The 22,323-nt window shown below is 35.1% G+C and overlaps 1 protein-coding gene across 3 annotated transcripts in view; it reads left to right on the forward strand.

Annotated features, from left to right (window-relative positions):
- The window catches only part of LOC106876555 (cholecystokinin receptor type A), a 297,317-nt gene that overhangs the window by 146,681 nt on the left and 128,313 nt on the right, over window positions 1-22,323 (forward strand). For all 3 annotated transcript variants that reach the window (XM_052971429.1, XM_052971430.1, XM_014925151.2), the window contains exon 2: window positions 15,237-16,551. In XM_052971429.1, the coding sequence (XP_052827389.1) occupies window positions 16,146-16,551 (406 nt within the window). In that variant the 5' untranslated portion in view covers window positions 15,237-16,145. The remainder of the gene's footprint in view (window positions 1-15,236; window positions 16,552-22,323) is intronic.

The following is a 22,323-nucleotide window of genomic DNA, read 5'->3' on the forward strand; positions in this document are numbered from 1 at the left end:
GACTTCAGCCCCGCTACCCGAAACTCTGAGTTTTATTATGACAACCAACTAATTGTCACATATATTTATAAATATATTCCTCTATTTTACATAATATCGAGGTCTCATTCATTCTTTTGTTGTCATATTATTATTATTATTATTAATAAATTATATGATTTAATATACACAATTACAGAAGTAATACTAACAGTTTTATTCTTTAAGATACATTAAACTGGTAGTTTTATGTAAACATGCCATTTTTCTCGAAGGATTATCAGGCGTGTTTGATAAACATAATTGTTTATGAAGCCGAAGTTGCAGCTGTGCTCAAAGACAACACAACGAATAAGAAAATTTGCATTGGTTTATGGGAAGGCAAAATTAAAAAAACGTTTTTCGAACCATCAGTCTTCATTCTGACAGATTTATAAAAAAGAGGCCACTAAATTGGCAAACCATGTATGGGATCTGAAGACCAAATGCACACCACATACAATGAAGTAGAGAATCGTGGAGAAATCTATGCCAAAAATGAATCTCACACACACGCACGCACGCACACACGCACGCACACACGCACATATATATATATATATATATATATATATATATATATATATATATATATATGCATCAGGGCTATTCAACGCACCATAAGAATCTCCGAAAACTGAGACCAGCTATTAACTCCAGAACCAGACTGGTTATTATAGCAACCCTATATATTTCTCCCAATGACATATCGATTTCAGTAATTTGTTTCGCATGAAAATCTTTCAAAATTATTAGAAAACTGTATTTGTGTGTGCTTATGTACGAGTTCGTTTGCGCATGTGTGTGTGTGTGTGTGTGTGTATGCACGTCTGCGTGTTTGTATAAACCTTGAATTTTCCTGAAACTTCATGCTTTAAAAGTGTTTAATAAGAGGAAGATAAAATTCAGAGTCGCTGTTTAGTTCGATTAGGTTGAAGTTATAAAATGGAAATGAAACGAAACAACATGAATTCTAACGAATATACAGACTTTGCATGTAGAAACACTTCACATTAAAGTGCTCATTAAACAGGAATTTTAGGATCTAAATCATGTTAAATTCGTCTATCTGCTTTTATAAATAAATATTTCTTAAATTCATAATGATATATTTTTTTACGAAACCGCTTACGAGTGTCATCGCTAAATTGATCTGAATCTATCTAATTAGAGCATTGTAGTGTAAACAGCGAGAGACAGGAAATCATGTGATATCGTTAGAGTTAAATATGTTATAAAAACCAAACATAAATTAAAATTTCGCTTTCTACCTATGGGGTTCTGCATTGATGGGGAACTTTGTAATTAGAGACAAAGCTGAAGCACATATTAAGGAAAGGTACATACGAACATATAAACATATGCCTATATAATAACATAAACACATACAATATATATATATATATATATGCGCATAGATATGTGAATATATGTGCATATACGTAGTGTGTCTTTTGCGCTAGGAAGCCATTATCCTCTCTACAATATATTAACTCATGTATGCCCCAAGCTTCGTTTATATACCCGATGTCCGCCGCCTTCTGCAAGAACGGCCCTCGTCATCTCCAGCAGCGCAATCTCCAATACAAATTATGCTTCTACAACACAATGCTGCATCTAGACGCCTTCCTAACCTTCTGGTCACGAGCAACAGTCATTTACAATGCAGAAATCTCAAACTAAGTATGTAATGCTTACTTGAACAGAAAGCGCAGAAGATATTTACAGTTATTGTCATAGTACTGCTGTCTTATTCAAACGCATAAATACACAATCTCTGTGCGTATCAAAGCAACTCAGCCGTCAGTCAAATCTTATTCATAATACAACACTCAGAAGCTTGAAATTACCTGAAGTGCAAGAAGACAAAATTATTATGTAACACTGGTATTTGAAACGTAAGTTAATTGAAGATAAGTATATATTGTTGTATTGTGTTAGTATTTGGAATATAATATTAAAAAAGGTAAATGTATAGACTGGTGTATTAAACTGATGTTTATAACTTAACTAAACAAAAGACAAATATATATAGGTAAATTAATAGAGTGTCTGGAACGTAACAAAAGACAAATATAATATATATACATTCGTTTATCAAGTTGATATTTGGAAGATAAACAAAAGACAAATTGATATTACCTCATTAATATTGTGTTTGGAAAATTAATATATAATTCTCACATTAAATTATGGTTAAAGGTTTGGTATCAAAATAATTAAGTGTGATCTTTGCATCTAGTTTCATAAATAACCATTATGAAAATAACAACAGCTGGGAGATCTACATATGTGAAACTGTTCAACTCTTATTGTTGTTTCTTCTTGTCTGTTTAAAATTATTTGGATATTTATGCTTATGTCATTAATCATGAACACAATACAATAAACGTTTTATAGTAGTTTTCTGATGCCTGTTAGGTTTGGATGATCAAACGCATTAAAATTCTACTCCAAGATTCTAAAGAATGAAACGATAAGTATTGCTGAAACAAATTCTTGAAGCTAAGCCTCAGTCATTTATCAGTAAAAGACACAAATATCTGTCTGTCTGTCCTTTTAAACATATACATACATGTCAGGTTACTTGTGCCGTCTCTTACAAGTGCTACTGGCAACATGGAATCCAGTGCAACCTGATGCATGACCGCGTCGTCGGTGACTAAAACTTGTAGGGTTGTTAGAAACACAGTAGGACTAAGAACAAGATCTGTCCAAGGAACAGATGAACTTATGGAAGACCCTACAGGTTATAAAACAGCTGTTTAATGCAAATGAATAGAAATCATCTAGTGTTGGCTTCCCGTCGCTCTAGAAGCCCCAATATCGATTTAAAAAAATCTAAGTAGCCTATGTTCGGGACTGGGATGTGAAGCAGCTGTGTGTAAAATTTTGAAGAAATCAGATGGAAGATGCAGAAGTTATTGAGGTACATTAAATATCTGTACACACACACACACACACAACCTAAATTTTATAGATGAGAGAGAGAGAGAGAGAGAGTGTGTGTGTGTATATATATATATATATATATATATAAAGAGAGATAGTAAAAATATAGAGTATATATACGTAGCCTGTTATGATTTCTGTTGTTTCTGCCAGCGGGACTCAGCTGAACAAACTTTTTAATGTAGAGATGCGATTTACTGTATTGATTTCTTCTAAGATCTATCAAAATATCCTCACTAGGTTCTCTGCTACATTTCTCCGTGATGCATACCTTTTGATAAAGATGTCTATTTGTTTGCCGATTGAATGAGTAGCTATATTATTCCGGATATTATAGGCCTGACGGGGTTGTTGTATTGTTTGAGTATTTTTACTGTGCCATGAAGTTATGTGCAGAGGTGAATTCTTCACCGCTATGCAAGGCAGTTCAGGTCTAGACCCACAATATCACAAATAAAGATACTACGTATTCAAGCGACCGATAGACAGATCTAGTATAAAGTTGTTTGGGGACTTTTAGATAATTTAGAAACAAATACAATATATACATGCATGCATATATACATATATGTACAAATACATACATGCATAGATACATGGATGTGTATATATGTATGTGTGTCTATGTATGTATGAATTTATGTATGGTACCTTGGTCAAGTGATTTCTACTATTGCTTCGGACTTACCAAAAATTTACGTGTGGAGTGGGTCGATTGAATCGGAAATCTGTTGTGTGCGTGTATATATATATATATATATATATATATATATAAGTAGTGGCTGTGTGTCAAGTAGATTGCTTACCAACCATATGGTTCAGGATTCAGTCCCACTACGTAAGTGTCTTCTACTATAGCCTTGGGCCGACCAATGCCTTGTGAGTGGATTTGGTAAACAGAAATTGAAAGAAGCCCGTCGTATATATGTGTATATTATATGTGTATATGTTTGTCTGTATTTGTCCCCCCACCATCGCTTGGTGTGTTTCCGTCCTCGTAACATAGCGGGGAGTCCGATAGAATAAGTCCTGGGCTTCCAAAGATTTGCTCGACTAAAAGGCAGTGCTCCAGCATGGTCGCAGTCGAATGACTGAAACAATTAAAAGAATCTGGATGTATGTATGTAGATATCTATGCGCGTGTCTTTGTGTATCAGTCTGTCCCCCACCCACCGCTTCTTTTGCGGACGTGCCGTACTCCAGCGGGGCGGCCAAATGGACCGACGAAATGAGTGGAAGGTTAAACCCGTCAAAATACACAGAGCGGCCGCAGTCTGGCTAAAACAAGTACGGAATAAAACAGACGCACACGCATTATATATTCGTACACTTATATTCAAATGGATATATCAAAACACACACACACACACACACACACACATATAGATATATATATATAGACATAATTTCATATTTAACCGAGATATAATTTTCAAAAACGCCATGGAACCGTTGAAGCATCCGGCGGATATTTCACTTTCCTATATACAAAATAAGACATGAAATATATTATTTTGTTCGGTAATCAACTTCGGTTGGTGAAACAGATTTATCTTTGGAAGGATTCTTAATTAGATCTACATATTATGCTGTATTTTATGGGATATATTTTTGTATTCTTGTGTGTTTTCATTGAAAGTTGTCAATCTCGACATTAAGAATTTATTACTTGTCCCTGGTACTTCACTTCGAAAAAGAATCACTGAATGCATAAACTGTATACATATACGTACATATGTATGTATGTCTATCTATCTATCTATCTCTCTATCTAGAGCGTAGGCTCGAAACGTAAAAGACTTTCTCACTTCCCGAGCGTTAAACTAATACATCTTTTTGTTATTTACACACCCGTCTTCGTCTTTTGTTTTGTTTGATTTTTTTTGGTAAATTCCAACTAATAATGAAAGTGAACGCTGGCGCAAACACGAAGGCTGGCCATAATATCTTATTTATTATAATAGTTACAAATGTTGGCACAAGGCCAGCAGGTTTTGAAGGGAAGGGAAAGTCGATTGCATCTACAGTATTTGATTGGTACATATTTTAGTGACCTCGAAAGGGTGATAGGCAAAGTCGACCTCGTCAAAACTTGTAAAGGTGGGTGAAATGCCGCCAACTATTTCGCCTGACGTGCTAACTGTTCCTGTTTAATGTAATAAAACGAGAGCAGTGGAAGAATAATTTCTTTCTACAACTTTCTGATCAAATTTAGACAAAAAAAAAAGAAAAGAAAAGAAAGCAATTGAAGACTCTAATGGAAAAAGCCTAATAACATTCTAATTAATAGAAAGCCGTGGAAAACAGTGAAAGGAAGAGTGAGGGAATTAAAGCTGGTCTCTATTTTCAACGAGGACTTTTTTCGCCTATAAATATTTAAAACTTCGTCGGAAGGCGTATACCGGTAATATTGGAATATTTCTTGCGTCTGATACCATGACACTGTTCTGCATTTAGTGATCTTGAATCAAAATTACTGATGTTGTTCCGTATAATGTAATTATTCAATGTATCGTCTCTGTGTGTGTTGTGCCTCGATGTGGGCAACTACTCTCAGACTGATTGATATTTTACTTTCGTTTTCTCAGTGAGGGTAGAGTGGGGGTAAGAGGTAAATCAATACCCAGTCACATTTAGATATGAAATTGGGTTGGAATCAATCATGGGATTGATTCAAAATAGATTGATTACAAAAGAATATAAAAGAAAAAAAAACAAGCGATGAATTAAAGGAGAAAGTACATTTCAAATATTACAGAAGCAGGCGACAATGGCTGTAGTTTTGCATTTAGGTTTTGTAGTGATTACACACACACGCACGACTACACACTCACACACATATACAAACACATTTGTCTGTCTATCTATTCATCTATCTGATTACCTGTCTGTTCTCTCTCTTTCTCTCCCTCTTTCTTTCCCCAGGTAGATAGATAGATAAATAGATATGTAGCTATGTAGGTAGATTGATATGTGTATATTTTTATATATATATTAATTGTATGTACAAACATATAGGAGATATTAAGGTAAAGCTTCAGAGAGAACTGTAGGCTCATTATATCAGCTGCAACTGCCATGTACATGCCCCACGCATATATATGCATATATAGAGAAACCAATAAGATGTGGAGCGGATTTTGATATCTAGCAGATCAAGATATCTGGTAGACCGTTCGTCACTGTTTCTTATATACATGAACAAACACTTAAAATAATAAACTGTGATTTAGCTACTATGTTTAGCAAGACGTTGTACTATATAGAGATATCCATTATTGCCTCATACAAAGTAAACAGTTGGAGGTGTTTTGAGAGAGAACCTACGCAAGTGAGTGAAACATACTTTCAGAGAGATAAGCTTCTATTCCAATCAGGTCGATCCACAACGTAGAGATCTTATTCGTTGGGTCATTCATATAAAATGAGGCAGACACTGGAAACCGCTACAGTTAAGTGGTTTGTTGACTTTTCTTTTCTTGCTGTATTCCAGGCGCTTAATTTCGCTTATCATTCTGCCAAAATGCTGCCTCATTTGCTAATGCAGTTACCTGCGTTATACATAGTTTTATATTTATCCACCTGTTTTGGTATTATCGGTAAGTAGATGAAACGCCTCTCAGAATTACATTGTATAAAAAAGGGGCAACCATTAATATAACATTATGCTTAAAGCCTTCCGTAAACTAATATAAACATAGGTTATTATTGTTGTTTCGATATTATAGTTTTTAAGGGTTTCCATATCTGGAAATCTGCTTTTTGTAAGTCTATATTTTTATTCTGATAATTTGGTGTAATATTGTTCATTATTGTTCTTGACGCTGTTGTTCCGACACAAATATCTCCTGATGGACTAAACTGGTAAATGTGACAATCACATCTCTTGTTTTATGTTAGGCAATTTTTTTTTTTTGCGTGGTGATGAATCCCAACAATCGATTGATGAAGTGTATTAGAAGAAGAGTTTCTGAAGATGAATTCCACCGTAATTACGTTCTCTGTGAGGATTCTTACAACATCAACGAAGAAGATGTTTGCAACGAAGTATTTTCGTATGTGTTTGTCCTGTTATTTTTGATAACCATGCCTGAACGCATATATGGAGAATATGCATAACTAACCCTGAAATAGTACTAAATGCACATAATTAAGAACTTTGAGGCTGATATTGTATTATCGTGTGATAATGCGCTATTTAATGTTACAATGAATAAGTAATTTTTTCCAACACTAAGGTTTCAGAAACGAAGAAACGTCTGTGATCGTTTATCACTTTTATTAATCTTATCGCATTTGATCTCGTCATGAACCCAGCGCCATCATCCCTCTCACTCACCTCTCTCTCTATCTAGCAGACCAAGATATCGCGTGCGTGCGTGCGTGCGTGCGTGCGTGCGTGCGTGCGTGCGTGCGTCCGTCCGTCCGTCCGTCCGTCCGTCCGTCCGTCCGTCCGTCCGTCCGTCCGTCCGTCCGTCCGTCCGTCCGTCCGTCCGTCCGTCCGTCCGTTCGTTCGTTCGTCCGTCCGTTCGTTCGTTCGTTCGTTCGTTCGTTCGGCGACTTTAATTCTCAATATCTTTCTAGTTCACTGTGATAGAGATAGATAGCGATAAATATAGAAATATTAAAGAGGCACTGGTAGAGTAGGAAAAACAGAGTGCTTGACGTCACAAAAATGTACTACCGGTATTACCACAATTGCTCTCTATCTATCCCTTTCCGCGCTCTCTATTCATGCCTCTCCTTAAATGTGTGTCTCTCATTTTCTGTCTATCGCTATTTTATTTCAATTATTATTGTTATTACATTCGTGCCTGTGATAAAAAGTTGCATCCCCGAAAGTGATGAATAAATCAATCACTGTTCTACGAATAGACAACGTTTCACCTAACACGCAGTCTTCATACGGCTACTACGTACGTTGTTGGCTGCACCCTACTTCAACTCCTGAAAGAAGAGTCAGGAAAAAGACGTGAAGTAATTTGCTCCATTTTTCGCCTCATAAGTATACAGAGGCATGCACAGAGAGGATGGACAAAAAGAAGTCAGAGAAAAACCCCCCAGAAAATGCTGAAATAGAATTTCTAACAATATTTGAATGGCAAATAATCTCTTCTGCATTCTTTGGTAGAAGAGGAATTTTGTGTCGTCCATTTTGATTTAATCTTAATTCTAACCCCTTCTAAAAATGGTACGATAAAATCTTCAATTCCATACTTCGTTTACAAAGATATGCATACACACACACACACACACACACACATATATATATATATATATATAAACATTGATACAGGCGTGTGTAATCGACAAACTTACATGACTTGAGGCAATATAATTTATCAATGCAATCGATCGAGATATTTATACACTAAGCCCTCGCAACAACTTCATATGCCGATGCTGTGGCAATACGTCTATCGTGAATTATATAAATGAGAAATGGAAGTGATGGATATTTAAATAAACACCATAAAGCAAACTTGCAATATTTACCGCAAATTATCTCGTGGGACAACGAGATGTATCGACAACCGTTCGCCTCGTCAACCACTCTTAGAAAGACACAATGTCGGTTTGTTGTGCAATTTATAATAGCAAGTGGCTCCAACTACTAATTGGTGTAAAATTTGACCAGGAACATTGAACGGGCACGAAACGGTCATTTCTTCATATATCAACGAGATATATACCTGTCAAAGAAAGGTAATGGAACGTCGCTTGGAAGTGCTCCACTGGGAAGATAATTTTGGGAAGTTTAAATGCCTGCTGAGAGAGGAGGAGGAAAATTTCAATGAACTTTGTAAATATGATTTATAATTTCATCTGTTCGAAATATTTAAGACTAAGAATTGACAGTCACACACACACACACACACGCACACGCACACACACATATATATATATATAGAGAGAGAGATAGATATTTAATTTGCTTGCGGGAGAAGTTTTGAATATGGAAATAAAACTCCTATTTCATTATGCTGGCCACACCTAAAGATGCCGACTGGCAAACCAGTATTTTTGGGTTGTATCAAGCTGTGTACCGATAATATAAATATAGTAAGAACAATAATGGTTGGATGGGATTTATAAACATTTAATGCATTGCTACATGTGTTTCTACAAATCACATGTCTCTTAAAATCCCAGTTCATATTCCTGGGATAGTTACAGTGTAGTCCGTAATATCCGTGGCCATCGGGTTGATCATCTTTATGGATTCATTTCTTCAGGCGATATAACATTAATGAATGTTTTGACCAGCGAGAAGGTTGACTGACCTTCAAATCAAAAGGAATAAACATTGAAAGGTATAGACATCCCACAAGTAAGCATCCACTAATGTTATATCGCCTGAAGAAATGAATCCATAAAGATGATCAACCCGATGGCCACGGATATTACGGACTACACTCTATAAATTCCATCCAACGATTATTGTTATTAGTAATATATATATATATTTATAGACATGTGTCTATACATATATATGTATCTATATTACATATACATGTAATATAAATTAAATGTATATGTAATTTATATTATATCGTAATAATATATCGTAATTTATATTACATATAATATAAAGGTATTTCCTCTGCCGCTTACGTTCTGAGTTCAAATTCCGCCGAGTTCAACTTTGCCCTTCATCTTTGCGGGGTCGAGTTGCGTACTGGGGTCGATCTAATTGACTGGTTTCCTCCTCTAAAATTTCAGGCCTTGTGCTTATGGCAGAAAGGTTTATTTATATATAAAGTACTGCGTTTGGCTTGTTTGATTAAAACCTTTCTATGCCGTCCCCAGCATCATTGCAGTCCAATGACTGAATCGAATTAAGGATAAGAGTCTGAACTATGCTAAAACGAGGACCGATCTCTTACTCTGCTTTCACCTCTTTTCCTTCTCTCTCACTTTCTCTGTCCCCCCCCCTCTCTTTCAACATTAGGAAAACATTTTATTCTGTTAAAAAAAAACAAATGTTTAATAATTTCCTCTTCTCTAATGTTTTTAATTCTCTAATTGTATAAATAGATTTATACAATTCATTTTGACAGAAAGTTCATCAATTCTTAATTAGAAATTAATGGTGAAAGCATTTTAATAAAGAAACAAAAAATGAAATCAACCTAATAAAATGTTAATTACAAGTATTTTATCTTCACTGAATATATTTTTAACACTTTAGATCGAGTTTCCTCGAAGCTTTTCATCCTCTTACTCTCTCTCTCTATCTCTTTCCCCATGCATCATACGAACTTCCCCCCCACTCTTGCAGTTTCTTTCTCTCCTTCCTTCTCACGCCCCCGTTCTCTCTCAATCTCTTTCTTTCGCTCTCGTTTTGATAGTTTCCTCCTTTCACTCTTTTTTCTTGTCTTCTTTCACACATTCTTGCTCTCTCTCTCTCTCTCTCTCTCTCTCTCTGTCTTTTTCCCCTTTCTTCACTCCTATTAGAATGATTTTTCTCTCCTGGTGCGTCCTTCATGACCCCAGTCATTTTCACGTACACATATTCTGTCCGTCTGTCTGTCTATGTCTCTCATCACACAACTCTCTCTTCGTCGCCGCATAATCATCAATATTATATATAGTTCCATTAAATTTCATCTCTTTCTTTCTCACTCTGTGCATATAAATATGTGTGTGTGTCTATACATGTATATGTATTTATAGTTGCATATATATGCATGTGTATGTCTATGTATGCATGTATTTAGGTTCGGAGAGAGAGAGGAACAGAGAGAGAGAGAGAGAGAAAGAGAGGAACAGAGAGAGAGAGAGAGAGGCAGGAAGAGAATGGAAATGGGATGGTATTTTATCGTTATTAGAATAGTACTTTATCAAGCAACCGAAACATTGGAAGAAATTATTATCTATCTATCTATCTTTAAGCTTGTCTCTCTCTCTCTGTGAGAGGGAGAGAGAGAGAGAGAGAGAGGGAGAGGGAGAGGCATTTGAAGTTCCCCGGTAATATAATTTGCACTCCATCGCTTACGACTACGAGGTTTCCAATTGATTCGATCAACGGAACAGGCTGCTCATGAAATTAACGTGCCAGTGGCTGAGTACTCCACGTAGTTCTCGGGCTCTTTCAAATACAAGTACTACTCATTTTTGCCAGCTGAGTGGACTGGAGCAACATGAAATAAAGTGTCTTGCTCAAGGACACAATGCAAGCTTCTTACCACACGTGCACTCCACCACCTCATCGCATCTATCAAAACAATGAGAAACCGTTTACAATGTCATTTTATTTGATAGAAATAACAAGTGAATCTCCCTCTCATCGTAGTATAATGTCGTAAAAATAGACTCATCAACATGAAATATTGAGATTACAATGTCTGGTGGAAAGTCTTTAATCATTAGTCTGCACAAATAAGACAACTGCAACAACAATTACAACAACAAACACTCATTAAAGCCATAACAAAAACAAAAATGAGTATCTAAGGAGTGCTTATACATGGTCAGCCTAACTACTAGAAATACCAGTGAAACTTCACTTAAATCTTACATGATAATTAAAACTTATATTGGTTGGCGGGGTAAGATATAATGTCTAGGATACATAAGATATAATGTAAGATATAATGTCTAGGATACATAACAAGTGATAGACATGGCTTGGATATTGTTAACCATAGATCTGGTGTATCATCACTGGTCTCAATGTACACGACAAAGGACAAAACTGTAATAGTATTTGAGTTGTAGCAGACGATCCATAATTGTAGGTGAAAGAGAAACATTATTTCTGCTCCTTTATTTAAAATGTTAGAAGATGGCGAGGGAAGAAGAAGCATCATAGATTGATGTAACAAAATTGTTTGATTATTTTTCGATGAATCGTCTTTTGATGCAGGGCTGTACCTATATCCCAAGGATGGTCTACTTCTGAAGAGAATTTATACAGATAGACACACACACACACACACATGCATATTCACTTTGATTTTTGTTATATATATATATATATATATATATATATATAAGCTTGCATACACGCATGCGCATACACCAGCATATATACACGCATACATATACACACACATACATATACACACACATACATATACACACACATACTCAGTGTGTCTTATTTAACAATAGTGTTAATACATTTATCTTCATTTAGATAACTCGCAAATCTGCTCAGGCCTTTTTTACATCTTACATTCTCCGCATTCGGTCACTTAAAGTCAGCGTGCTTGTAATTCACATCGTAATTAGCCCAATTTGCCCGCTCTGCCCAATTTATCTATGCGAGATCAAACTTATAGAGACCTGTCCATCATTAAACGACATTATATACAATTTTCTTGTATAAATTTTCAATATGATTTCTACCTGAGGCCAGCGCCGAATGCTCATTAAATTCTGTTACCGAGTTGGCGAATGGCATAAATTCATTTCTCGAAAATTCTTGCATGTTTAGAATACACCAACGCAACATAATCACTGAAAGAAGATCATTGTATCGAATATTTAGAGAGGGTCCTGCACAAAACGATACTTTGGGCGCATGCCTAGATTTCATTCCACAGCAACACCACCACACACAGGGGTATAAATTTGTATTTTTGCTGTTTTATGTAACCAGAGTTGAGCATGACTTTTTTTGTTCTGTTTCCATCCATATATTTGCGTGGACATGGTGTACATTCAGTCTTTTTTGCGAAACATGGATGAAAATTATTCCACAGTGTTGGCTTGCTATATATAGGATCTGAAAACAAGTTGCTCACAACCATCTCTCAAGTGGAACATCTTGGAACGATCCTCGCCACATGTGAGTGGATCACAATTATGCAGCTACAATTAAGTAGCCAAATGATCTTACATTATTTTGAGATCCAAGAATTTCTTCGCACTGCTTAATTCAAGATACGAACTTCTTTGTAAATGCAAACATATGGACAAATTCGTTTTGTCGAACTGGAGGACACTGCCCTCGCCGGATTAAGCACGCTGCATCACAGACTATGGTCTTCTCCTTGTCGAATCTTTCGACATCTGCTATATTAATTCTGATTTGAAGCCTCTCAATTTTTATCCTCATTATGACGGAGAAAGGGGACGCAATTCTTGGTTTACTTCCATGTTTTTCCTTTTTCTTTACCTTTTGTTTCTTCGCTGCATTTTCTCATTCTAAATTGTGCATTCACATTCCTTCCATTTTTTGTCGAGTTATCTCATAGCACAGCGTAATTTCTCGTTTTGCTTTTCTTTCAAATACTACCATCCATGTTGTGTATTTCAGACTGAAGAATTGCTTGAAGGATCAAGGGACAATGTACAAACACTGATGATATGTTTTTCTGCAGTATGGAACTAATAGTCCCCTCCTTTTTTCTATAGTGTATGTATATGTATATATATATATATATATATATATATATATATACACACACACACACACACATATATATATATATATATATATATATATACATGCATACATACGTACAAACACACACATATGTCCAAACATATATTGTTGTATTTACGGTTGGTCATGTTGCCAGTTTAACCGATAAGAATCTTGCAAAACGAATATGTATACATGTATGTGTGTATAAATATATATATATACATTCATATTATATGCATGTATATATATATACACATGCATGTATATATATATATATATATATATATATATATATATATATATATATATATATATATATATATATTATACATATATGAGTTTGTGTATGTGTGCTAGTGAGTGTGTCTGATACTTTTTGCGTAAATCAACGATATATACACCGCCCAATTATTTGCAGTTATCATGCATCCTTATTAATATGAATAGTATTAAAAATAATTCTCCCCTCTCGCTCTCTTCCCCCTCTCCCTCTCACCATGTATTTTCTGTGGTTGATAAGAAAAGAACCCCGTGGCTAACAGCAAGTGTTACAGGAATTCAGAAGTCTTCTTACACTATGAGTGCAACAGAAATATTTTTCATACAAATTACTTTACCAGATTTGTACTGGAAATGTATAAAGTTTCTGTGGTATATCCACTCACTTACGTTTCCGTGGTTCTCAACAATGACCTTGCCAAAAGCTTAAGTGGCCTTCAAAGCACAAAGAAAACAAGGAACTCCAAATTAGTAACCAAAGCCACAGAAAATCGAATTGTGGCTTAATAGACATCATGCTCGAAAATATGGTGCAAGCGTAGAAAGAGAATGTTGTTGGCTACACAATAACTCTAACACAAATAATTTCGTAATTCTACTGAATTATGCAGTAGCTATTCGTGTTCGTTCATTCAAAATTTAATGCATGATTGCAATAAATAATTTTATAGATTCTCGAAAAAGCGAGTAAAATGGTAGAAATTTAATTTATGTGATTCGATTGACACGTGTGCGGTGGTACTGCACAGCCAGTTTTATATATAGCCATCGAGGGAGCGTCTGCGTAGTTGTCTAATGTGTTAGAAATAGTAGTCAGTTTTCCCTCAGACGACGCCATGGCACTTCAAAACATGTTCCCAATATGCCCGAAGGAAAAAAAAAACTGATGACCATGGTCACGGCTGGAACATCTTCGACCATAGATCTGCTGAATCGAAGCAGATATTAATAACAGCAACAACTATAACAAACACCAGCGACAGTAACTACAAAAACAACAGCAACAACAAAATGGACGCCTAATCAAAATTCGTCATATTGTCCCGCTGGTTTACATTCATATGAAAGATTGCTTTTTGTAGTCCACGAAAATATCGTTATTGCAACCAGTGATACTAGTATTACTGAACTTACAATAAGCCAAGCGACCCCATTGTTATGTTTCCCAACATAACGGCTTTAACTCATTTTCCCTTTACAATCACTGAGGGCCAGTTTTTAGTGCCACAGTTTCAGCTGTGACCTTATTCAACAGTAACATTACCATCACATCAACAACATGCCAACACAAAGCTCAACCAATCAGAGACATTTCTGTCATACTGTAGAAAAGACTCCTATATAACAGCACATTGAACTTCTCACTCACAATCTCTTTCTTTCTCTCCCCTCTTTCTTCCTCTCTTTCTCTCTGTAAGTAACAATTCTGATAACAAAAATAGAACAGACACACTTTAAGTTGGTTTCTTTGTTCTGGGGCAGTATCTGTGACCTCTATAAAAATAACAACCACTTGAATAAAAATACATTAAATGTTTAAATTGCATATATTTTTGTGTAAAATCTACATCTGCGTATGTTTAATTATTATTATTTTTCGTCATTTCAGATATATTTTATTGCTAAATATTCCAAGCGGATACCAAAACGTTGCTCACATTTTCTGTTTTTGATGAAGATATCTCCATCGGTTGGTATATTCTATATCTCTAACAAACGGAACTTCATAGGGAAGCCATAAAATGAAAAATAGCAACATATGTCGCGATATTTCTGAAAGTAAATCTTTGAATTGTCATTTATTCTTCTGATGCAGAACATTGAAGTTAATCTACAAATATTTGCCAAATTCCTCACATCAATTGGTGATGATTTACTTATTATTTATAGATGAATTTCTTGAAGTCAGAATCTCAGATGGATTCACACAGAATGCCAAGATTTCAGAATAATCACTACAAAGAGATGTCTTTAAAAATCCTGTAAAAGGAAACGTTGTCATGGAAACCCGATATTATTCGTTATAATTCTTTCGTAAAATCAATAACCTTCACTATAACATCCCGTATCTTTGAAAAGAATGATTGTTATGATTTATAATACTAATATTAGCAGCAGCAACAGCAACAACAAATATTAATAGTATATCAATGGCATAAGTGAAGGAGAAACTCTTTGCGGATTCATTCAACAGCGGAAAGAAAGATAGGTCGTCAGAGAAAAGAAATTAGGGCGAAAATAAAAGGCAAAAAGAGAGAAAACGACAAGAATACTAACGAAAATAGCAACAAAGATCATAACAATAGCACCAATAATAGCAACAGTAATAAATGTTTTACACACAAAAACAAAAATAATAGCAATATTTAAAAAATATAGTTCACCCCAAAAAATAAGAAAACGAAAAAAATTTAAAAAAGAATTACTACGAGGATTAAAAGACGTGTGTACACGCGCGCGCGCACACACACACCTATGCATATATAAATCTATCTGCAACTGAAGACAAAGAATAAATATGGAGAATCTATTAAATTTAACTTCATTCCTAGAAGAGGGAAATGATATGAACAGTGTCACCGAAGACGGCAGATTCGAATTCGACGACGGAAATGTTACAAGTATACCGGAAGTTGTTCGAGATGGCAACTTTTCTCGGAGGCTGGTCATAGACATTGGCATTGAATTAAGAATAACATTCCATGCGCTCATTTTTATATTAGCTGTGACCGGAAACTCATTGGTTATTACAGTTTTAGCAAAGAACAAAAGGATGAGAACCGTTACCAATGTATTTCTATTGAATTTGGCTATAAGCGACCTTCTATTAGCCGTATTCTGCATACCGTTCACTTTGATTCCAGTTATCTTGAAGAACTTCATCTTCGGTCCCGTTATGTGTGTATTGGTTCGTTATTTACAAGGTAAGAATTTTGAAAATCTTTTTCCACAGACATCAAACCGCTTCATCAAAGTCTATATTTACAATAGAAAATGTATTCTATTCCAGTTCCGTTCAGCTTTAGGATGTATGTTTTATAATATGCATATCTGTACGAGATTTCGACTTGTTGTTCCCCAAACATAAACAAGTGCTGTCTTTTATATGCATAATCTTCTACGCAACATTCAAACTGGACGAGTTTCATCTATAAACCAGGTTTGCTAGTTATAACCAGTTGTTACTTTTTGTTAACTAGTTGTTATTTTTAACTGCGAACAAAAACATCCAATTTCGAATCCTGCCTGGAAACATGTACACATCGGGAAAATGACGCCTAATGATGATTGGAATAATGAACCAATCGAAGCATAAGTATGTATGTATGTATGTATGTATGCCATTATTCAGTGTCTATTTCAAGATATTTTGCCAACAGAGGATGAACCGATTTCCAACCTAGATCCAAGGTTCCTTCATTGGAATTACAACATCAACAACGGGGTATTTTTGTTTGTATTTATGTATGTCTGTGCCGATTTTTTATATTTTGTTTTATATAATCTGGATAGAGTAACAGCAGATTTCTCAATAGTTCAACATAGATGTTCTCTTCAGCTTTATGTTAATATCCACTGGGCAGATAATTTCCACAACTGTGCACATTTTCTTTTCTCCATCCCAAATCATTATATCAGGTTTGTTGCTTACATTTCATTGAGGTCTTCACTGGGACATTCCACCACTATTCTTTCTTAAGTGACTATGCCTTCTGCCATATTGTGGGTCCTTATTTCTTTGTCCTCGGGTTTATACTTTCGACAGATTTCATTATAGTGTCCTAGCTACAACATCATGTCTCATCATTGGTCAAACACTAAAATAACCCCTTCGTCGCTGTTCGACCTGCTGAAAATAGCAACATAACCACTCCTCAAATCACTTCAAATTGAATAATATAGTCGTATGTACACTGTCTAAAAAATGGGGCGTTCATATTTGGTCTAACTCTGATCATAGGTTTGACTAGAAAATAAGCAACAGCAATAACAAAAACAGCAACATATTCCTCGCTGCGGCCATTACTTCAACAATCGTTCTTTAGTCTTGATGTTACAGTTATTTTTCCACAACCACGTACCAACCATAGCCACAACTGCTTTCACTGTTTAGAATTCAATCAACGAAGACTAGAAAACTGTCTTCATAGAAATTCAGCTAATCTAGTCATTGCCAACACAATATTTCTCCATTATATTTTGACTGGCTGCCATCACTGTTCAAAAGATGGTGACGCCAATTGTACTTCTTTTCTAGAGACAAGAAATTGAAATTAAACATTTGTAACTGACATCTGACATCAGAGGAATTCTGGGTCATAAATAATTGCTTTTTATTCTGAATTCATTTGCTTCAGTGCCGTTGAAAGTAAATTAACGATGACCCTAGCTGGGTTTTTTTTCCTTATTTCTCTTTTATTATCAATATTTCGCAATTGTTCTCATAAAAGAAAATGCAAAAAAGCAAGACAAATTATTCTGTCCTGAGGCAAAATTCTTCGGAAATTTACGAGAAATTATCATTGCTTTATTGTCAGCGAAAATATGACCAACATTGAGTTGTATCTTTAAAATAAAAATTCCAATCAAACTTGAAAACACCACTTTCTGTAGAATATTGGTCATGCATTATTAATATTGTTTCAAAGAAAAACGGAATTAGTGATAACATTGTTAATATATTCAAGAAAGGTGCCGTCATAAAAATGGATAAAATGCTATCTAACTAGTGACGGCAACTCAATGAACACACGTGAGGGTATCAACAACAACACGGAATTAATTTTGTTTATTATCCGTGAAAACGACTGACTTTGTACGATTAATTCTCAAAGTAGGTTACCAAAAAGAGTGAACCCACAGTCGATTTTGAGTGATACATCAAACACAAGCAGTAAGGAATCAACAATTTATCTTAGACTTCTTCGATTAATTATAGAAGGAAATTGCAATGAACAGACGAACAAGGTTAAATATGAAACGTCTCAAATAAATTATTACTTATGTCAGTTCAATCACCAACCCACCACAGATCTAGGGATCAATATATGACTTGACACAAGATAGGAACTGGGAGGTGGGCTACGGTCCTGACACTAAAATATTTCTGCAAAAAATACTGCCATGCAGTCACGTTTCCCACAGGTATTAATGTCTATCTATCTCTCTATGTGTGGGTGGGGGAATGCGTATACCTATTGATTTTCAATTATATGAGTTTTACCTGAAAGTATATCGAAGGAGGGATATAAATATGTTCTTCCAATTTTTACCTGTTAATAGAGTAACACTTTTATGCATCTCAACGATTACTTTGCACCGTTGATGAACTGTTTTAATCCAACGTCGAATTGTTTTAACGTCCACTCCGGTATAACAGTATATAAATTAACCATTATGGTTATATATATATAATGATTTCCCTAGGGTAGGAAAACGACACACATAAGGGAGATGTTAGCTTTCAATCTACTTATAATTTAGAATTAAGCTTTAGCTGATTGCAAATAATGTATTACAAATAATGTATCGCAAAATAACATGACTAACATGATCGCAATCGTTAGCTTAGAGCCATCTCTGTTAGAAGCAATGCACACAGAGCTCGTTCTCCTGCAACATCTTAGCAACAGATGTAAGCTAATAAATGAGATTATATAAAGCCTGTTCTTTAGTCATCCATTAACTTACACACACACATGTATATGTATTCTTTATTTGTGTATTAAGGCTACCATAGGTTGTATATCTTAATATCTTAACAATTTTTCAAGCCCACCACACAGGGGAATGGTGTTTGTTTTCATTTTAGATGTTTTAATCCAAAATTTGGTGTTTTAGTTCAAAATAGAGACAAATACAATTTCTCTGAGTGGTCAGATTCAAAAACTGTTGACCGTAAGATATTTTCGTAACATGAAACCGATGGCAGCCGCAATACACAAATAAAGATTTTTTTTTTTTTATCCAACAATATGATGTTAGACACTTATCCCCTTTGGCCAACATTTACGTGTATATATATATATATAGACCCCGACACATGTCTAAATTCAAGAACTGAACTTTTCGGATCTCGTAGCCACTTTAACACGGCTGTCCGTTCGAACGGACTCTACTGCGATTTTTTAACCCCAAGAGTGCATCTCCTCTAGCTGGTTAACGATGCAGAGCTGTATCCGATAAATTGCGAGCAGAAGCGAACTCCTGCCATCTCTTGCAGACGAAGTGACCGATATATATTTTAAAGTTCTTTGAGTCGTTTATCCCGGTTTTCAGAATTTGATACAATCGTGCATATTCTTCTTGCCACGTTAAACGCTATGTTGATTTTAGAATGCTTTGGAAGAGAATAATAATAGATATTGCTTTAAGCTCCTTAGTTTAAGGGAGATATCGGTTTCGATGTTAGTATGTCTTTTTATGGTTAAAATGTCCAGAAAAGGTAGCTGTTTGGGACTATTCCATTATAAATTGGATACTGTGGTTTATGTTGTTAATTAAGCTTCTTAATTGCATGAGTTGATCAAGATTATGCGACCACAGAATGAAACAATCATCCAGGTAGCGTTTCCAATTGGCAAGTAAATCTTCTCGTTCCCATCGCAGGCTCATATATATACATACACATGTCTATATGTATATAAATGTCTATATGTATGTGTATAGTATACTTATGCGCGGCTGTATGTATGCTAGTAAGACTTCCATTTCTTCTCTCTGTTCTTTATAAATTTCGAACTGTCCCTATTGCTTTCTTCTTCAAAACTAATAGAATGGAGTTTTATCTCAACCATTTTACTTCTTTCACAAGTAGTAATTTAATAGAAGCTAGAAATACTTCGGCAGAAATGTGTGGGCAGATATCTTTGCTTAAATTCCTACAAGAGATTTGATAGCGAAGATAGCAATTCCATAAGCCAAAGCAATATTTTACTACAGCAAATCTCACACCAATGTCAAACACTTCATGAATTCAGTTAAATTCTTTCGCTCTTTTTCTGTTAAATTCTCTGTTTATCAGCCAGATAATATACATTACGATTTAGATGCTTCACTTGACGGTGAAATTATTCATGCTAATATGCTTTTATTTTCCATACCCCAACGGAACTCTATCCGCAATAAAAGGCGCGGAAGTAGTTAAGGTTAGACAATATAAATTTCGTTATGTACCAAAGGGGAACAAAAGAAGGAAAGAAAAGCAGTCTTTTCTACTTGCTTCCTGCGTTGGCTTAACACACACCACATAAAGAAGAAGAGGAGAATAGGAAAGAGAGGGGGGGAGAATCGGAGAAACAAACAAGTACACGCACATGTGTGTATATGTATATACACACACACACACACAAAACTACACACCAATCCACACATGAATATTTGCGCGTTATAAGCATGTCTATAACAGATATATAAATATAGACATGTGTGCATGTGTGTGGATCTACATATATACGCATGCATGCATGTGAATGTATATATAAATATGTATACACACTATATATATATATAAATGTATTTTTCTCCTCTTCTTGTCTGCTGTCATACATCATGTGTGTACTTAACATTCGCATACTCACATATGTGTATGTATGCGTAAATGTATATAGGCAAGTATATATGTATAACAAAGAGAAAGACAGAGAGAGAGAGAGGGGTGGGGAATGAGTTACAAAGGGGTGGGGGAGAGACGGAGACAGAGAATCGAGGGGCCAATACGATTTTACTGTATCATATAACAAGCAATGATTTCGATGGTAATTCCGGTAGAGTTGAAAAGGAATATATTATCAAAGATGAACATAATATTGAAGATAGAAGAGGCTGAATACATGAATATTAAAGCTACTATATCTAACAGGTGAATAGAGAGTCTCTTCAAACGTAGCAAGACGCTGAATCAAATATTTACCTGTATATGTTAGGTGTAAGATAAACATTAAATGTATTTCGCCGAAGAATCTGAGAGTAACAGTGTTTGTTTCAACTAGAGACAAACTTCATGTTGTAATCTATCCATCTGCAGCTTTCTTATCTTTATATACAAAGTATTTCATAGTCTTGAGTAACACAAAGGGTACAAAGGCATGTGATAATATTTGCTTCTAAGACACATTGCATGTGTGTGAGTGCGTGCGCGCGCGGGGGTTTCGTGCGCTTTTTTTTTTTATATTATGGAGAATTAGATAGAGAACAAAGAGGAAGAGATAAGAAGTGAAATACTGTTAAAAATATAGAGAGGAAGAGATAATGAGAGAGAGAGAGAGAGGAAGAGATAAAGAGAGAGAGAGAGAGAGAGAGAGAGAGAGAGAGAGATAAAAGAGAGGAAGAGAGATAAAAGAGAGGAAGAGATAGAGAAATATTCCAACGTTCTTTATATCGATGTAAATAAATACACAAATATAGAAAAAAGCAATATGACCCAGAATCAATATCTGATTGGTTTTCATGACCAATTCTAATATTTGTTTGATTTACAGCTCGGATGACTGGTGTGAATCTATCTATCTATCTATCAACCTGTCCATCTATCTATCTATTTATATCACAAATTACTATATAATATATATACTTTATATACATACATATTTACATACAAGCATATATACACTAGCACCCTTCGTCACTTAAGTGGCGATTGAACTTGTTGCCTTTCGGTTGTAAATTGCAAATAACCACATTGATACTTTATATAT

This window comes from Octopus bimaculoides, chromosome 11 (assembly GCF_001194135.2).
Source record: "Octopus bimaculoides isolate UCB-OBI-ISO-001 chromosome 11, ASM119413v2, whole genome shotgun sequence".
Lineage (NCBI taxonomy): Eukaryota > Metazoa > Mollusca > Cephalopoda > Octopoda > Octopodidae > Octopus > Octopus bimaculoides.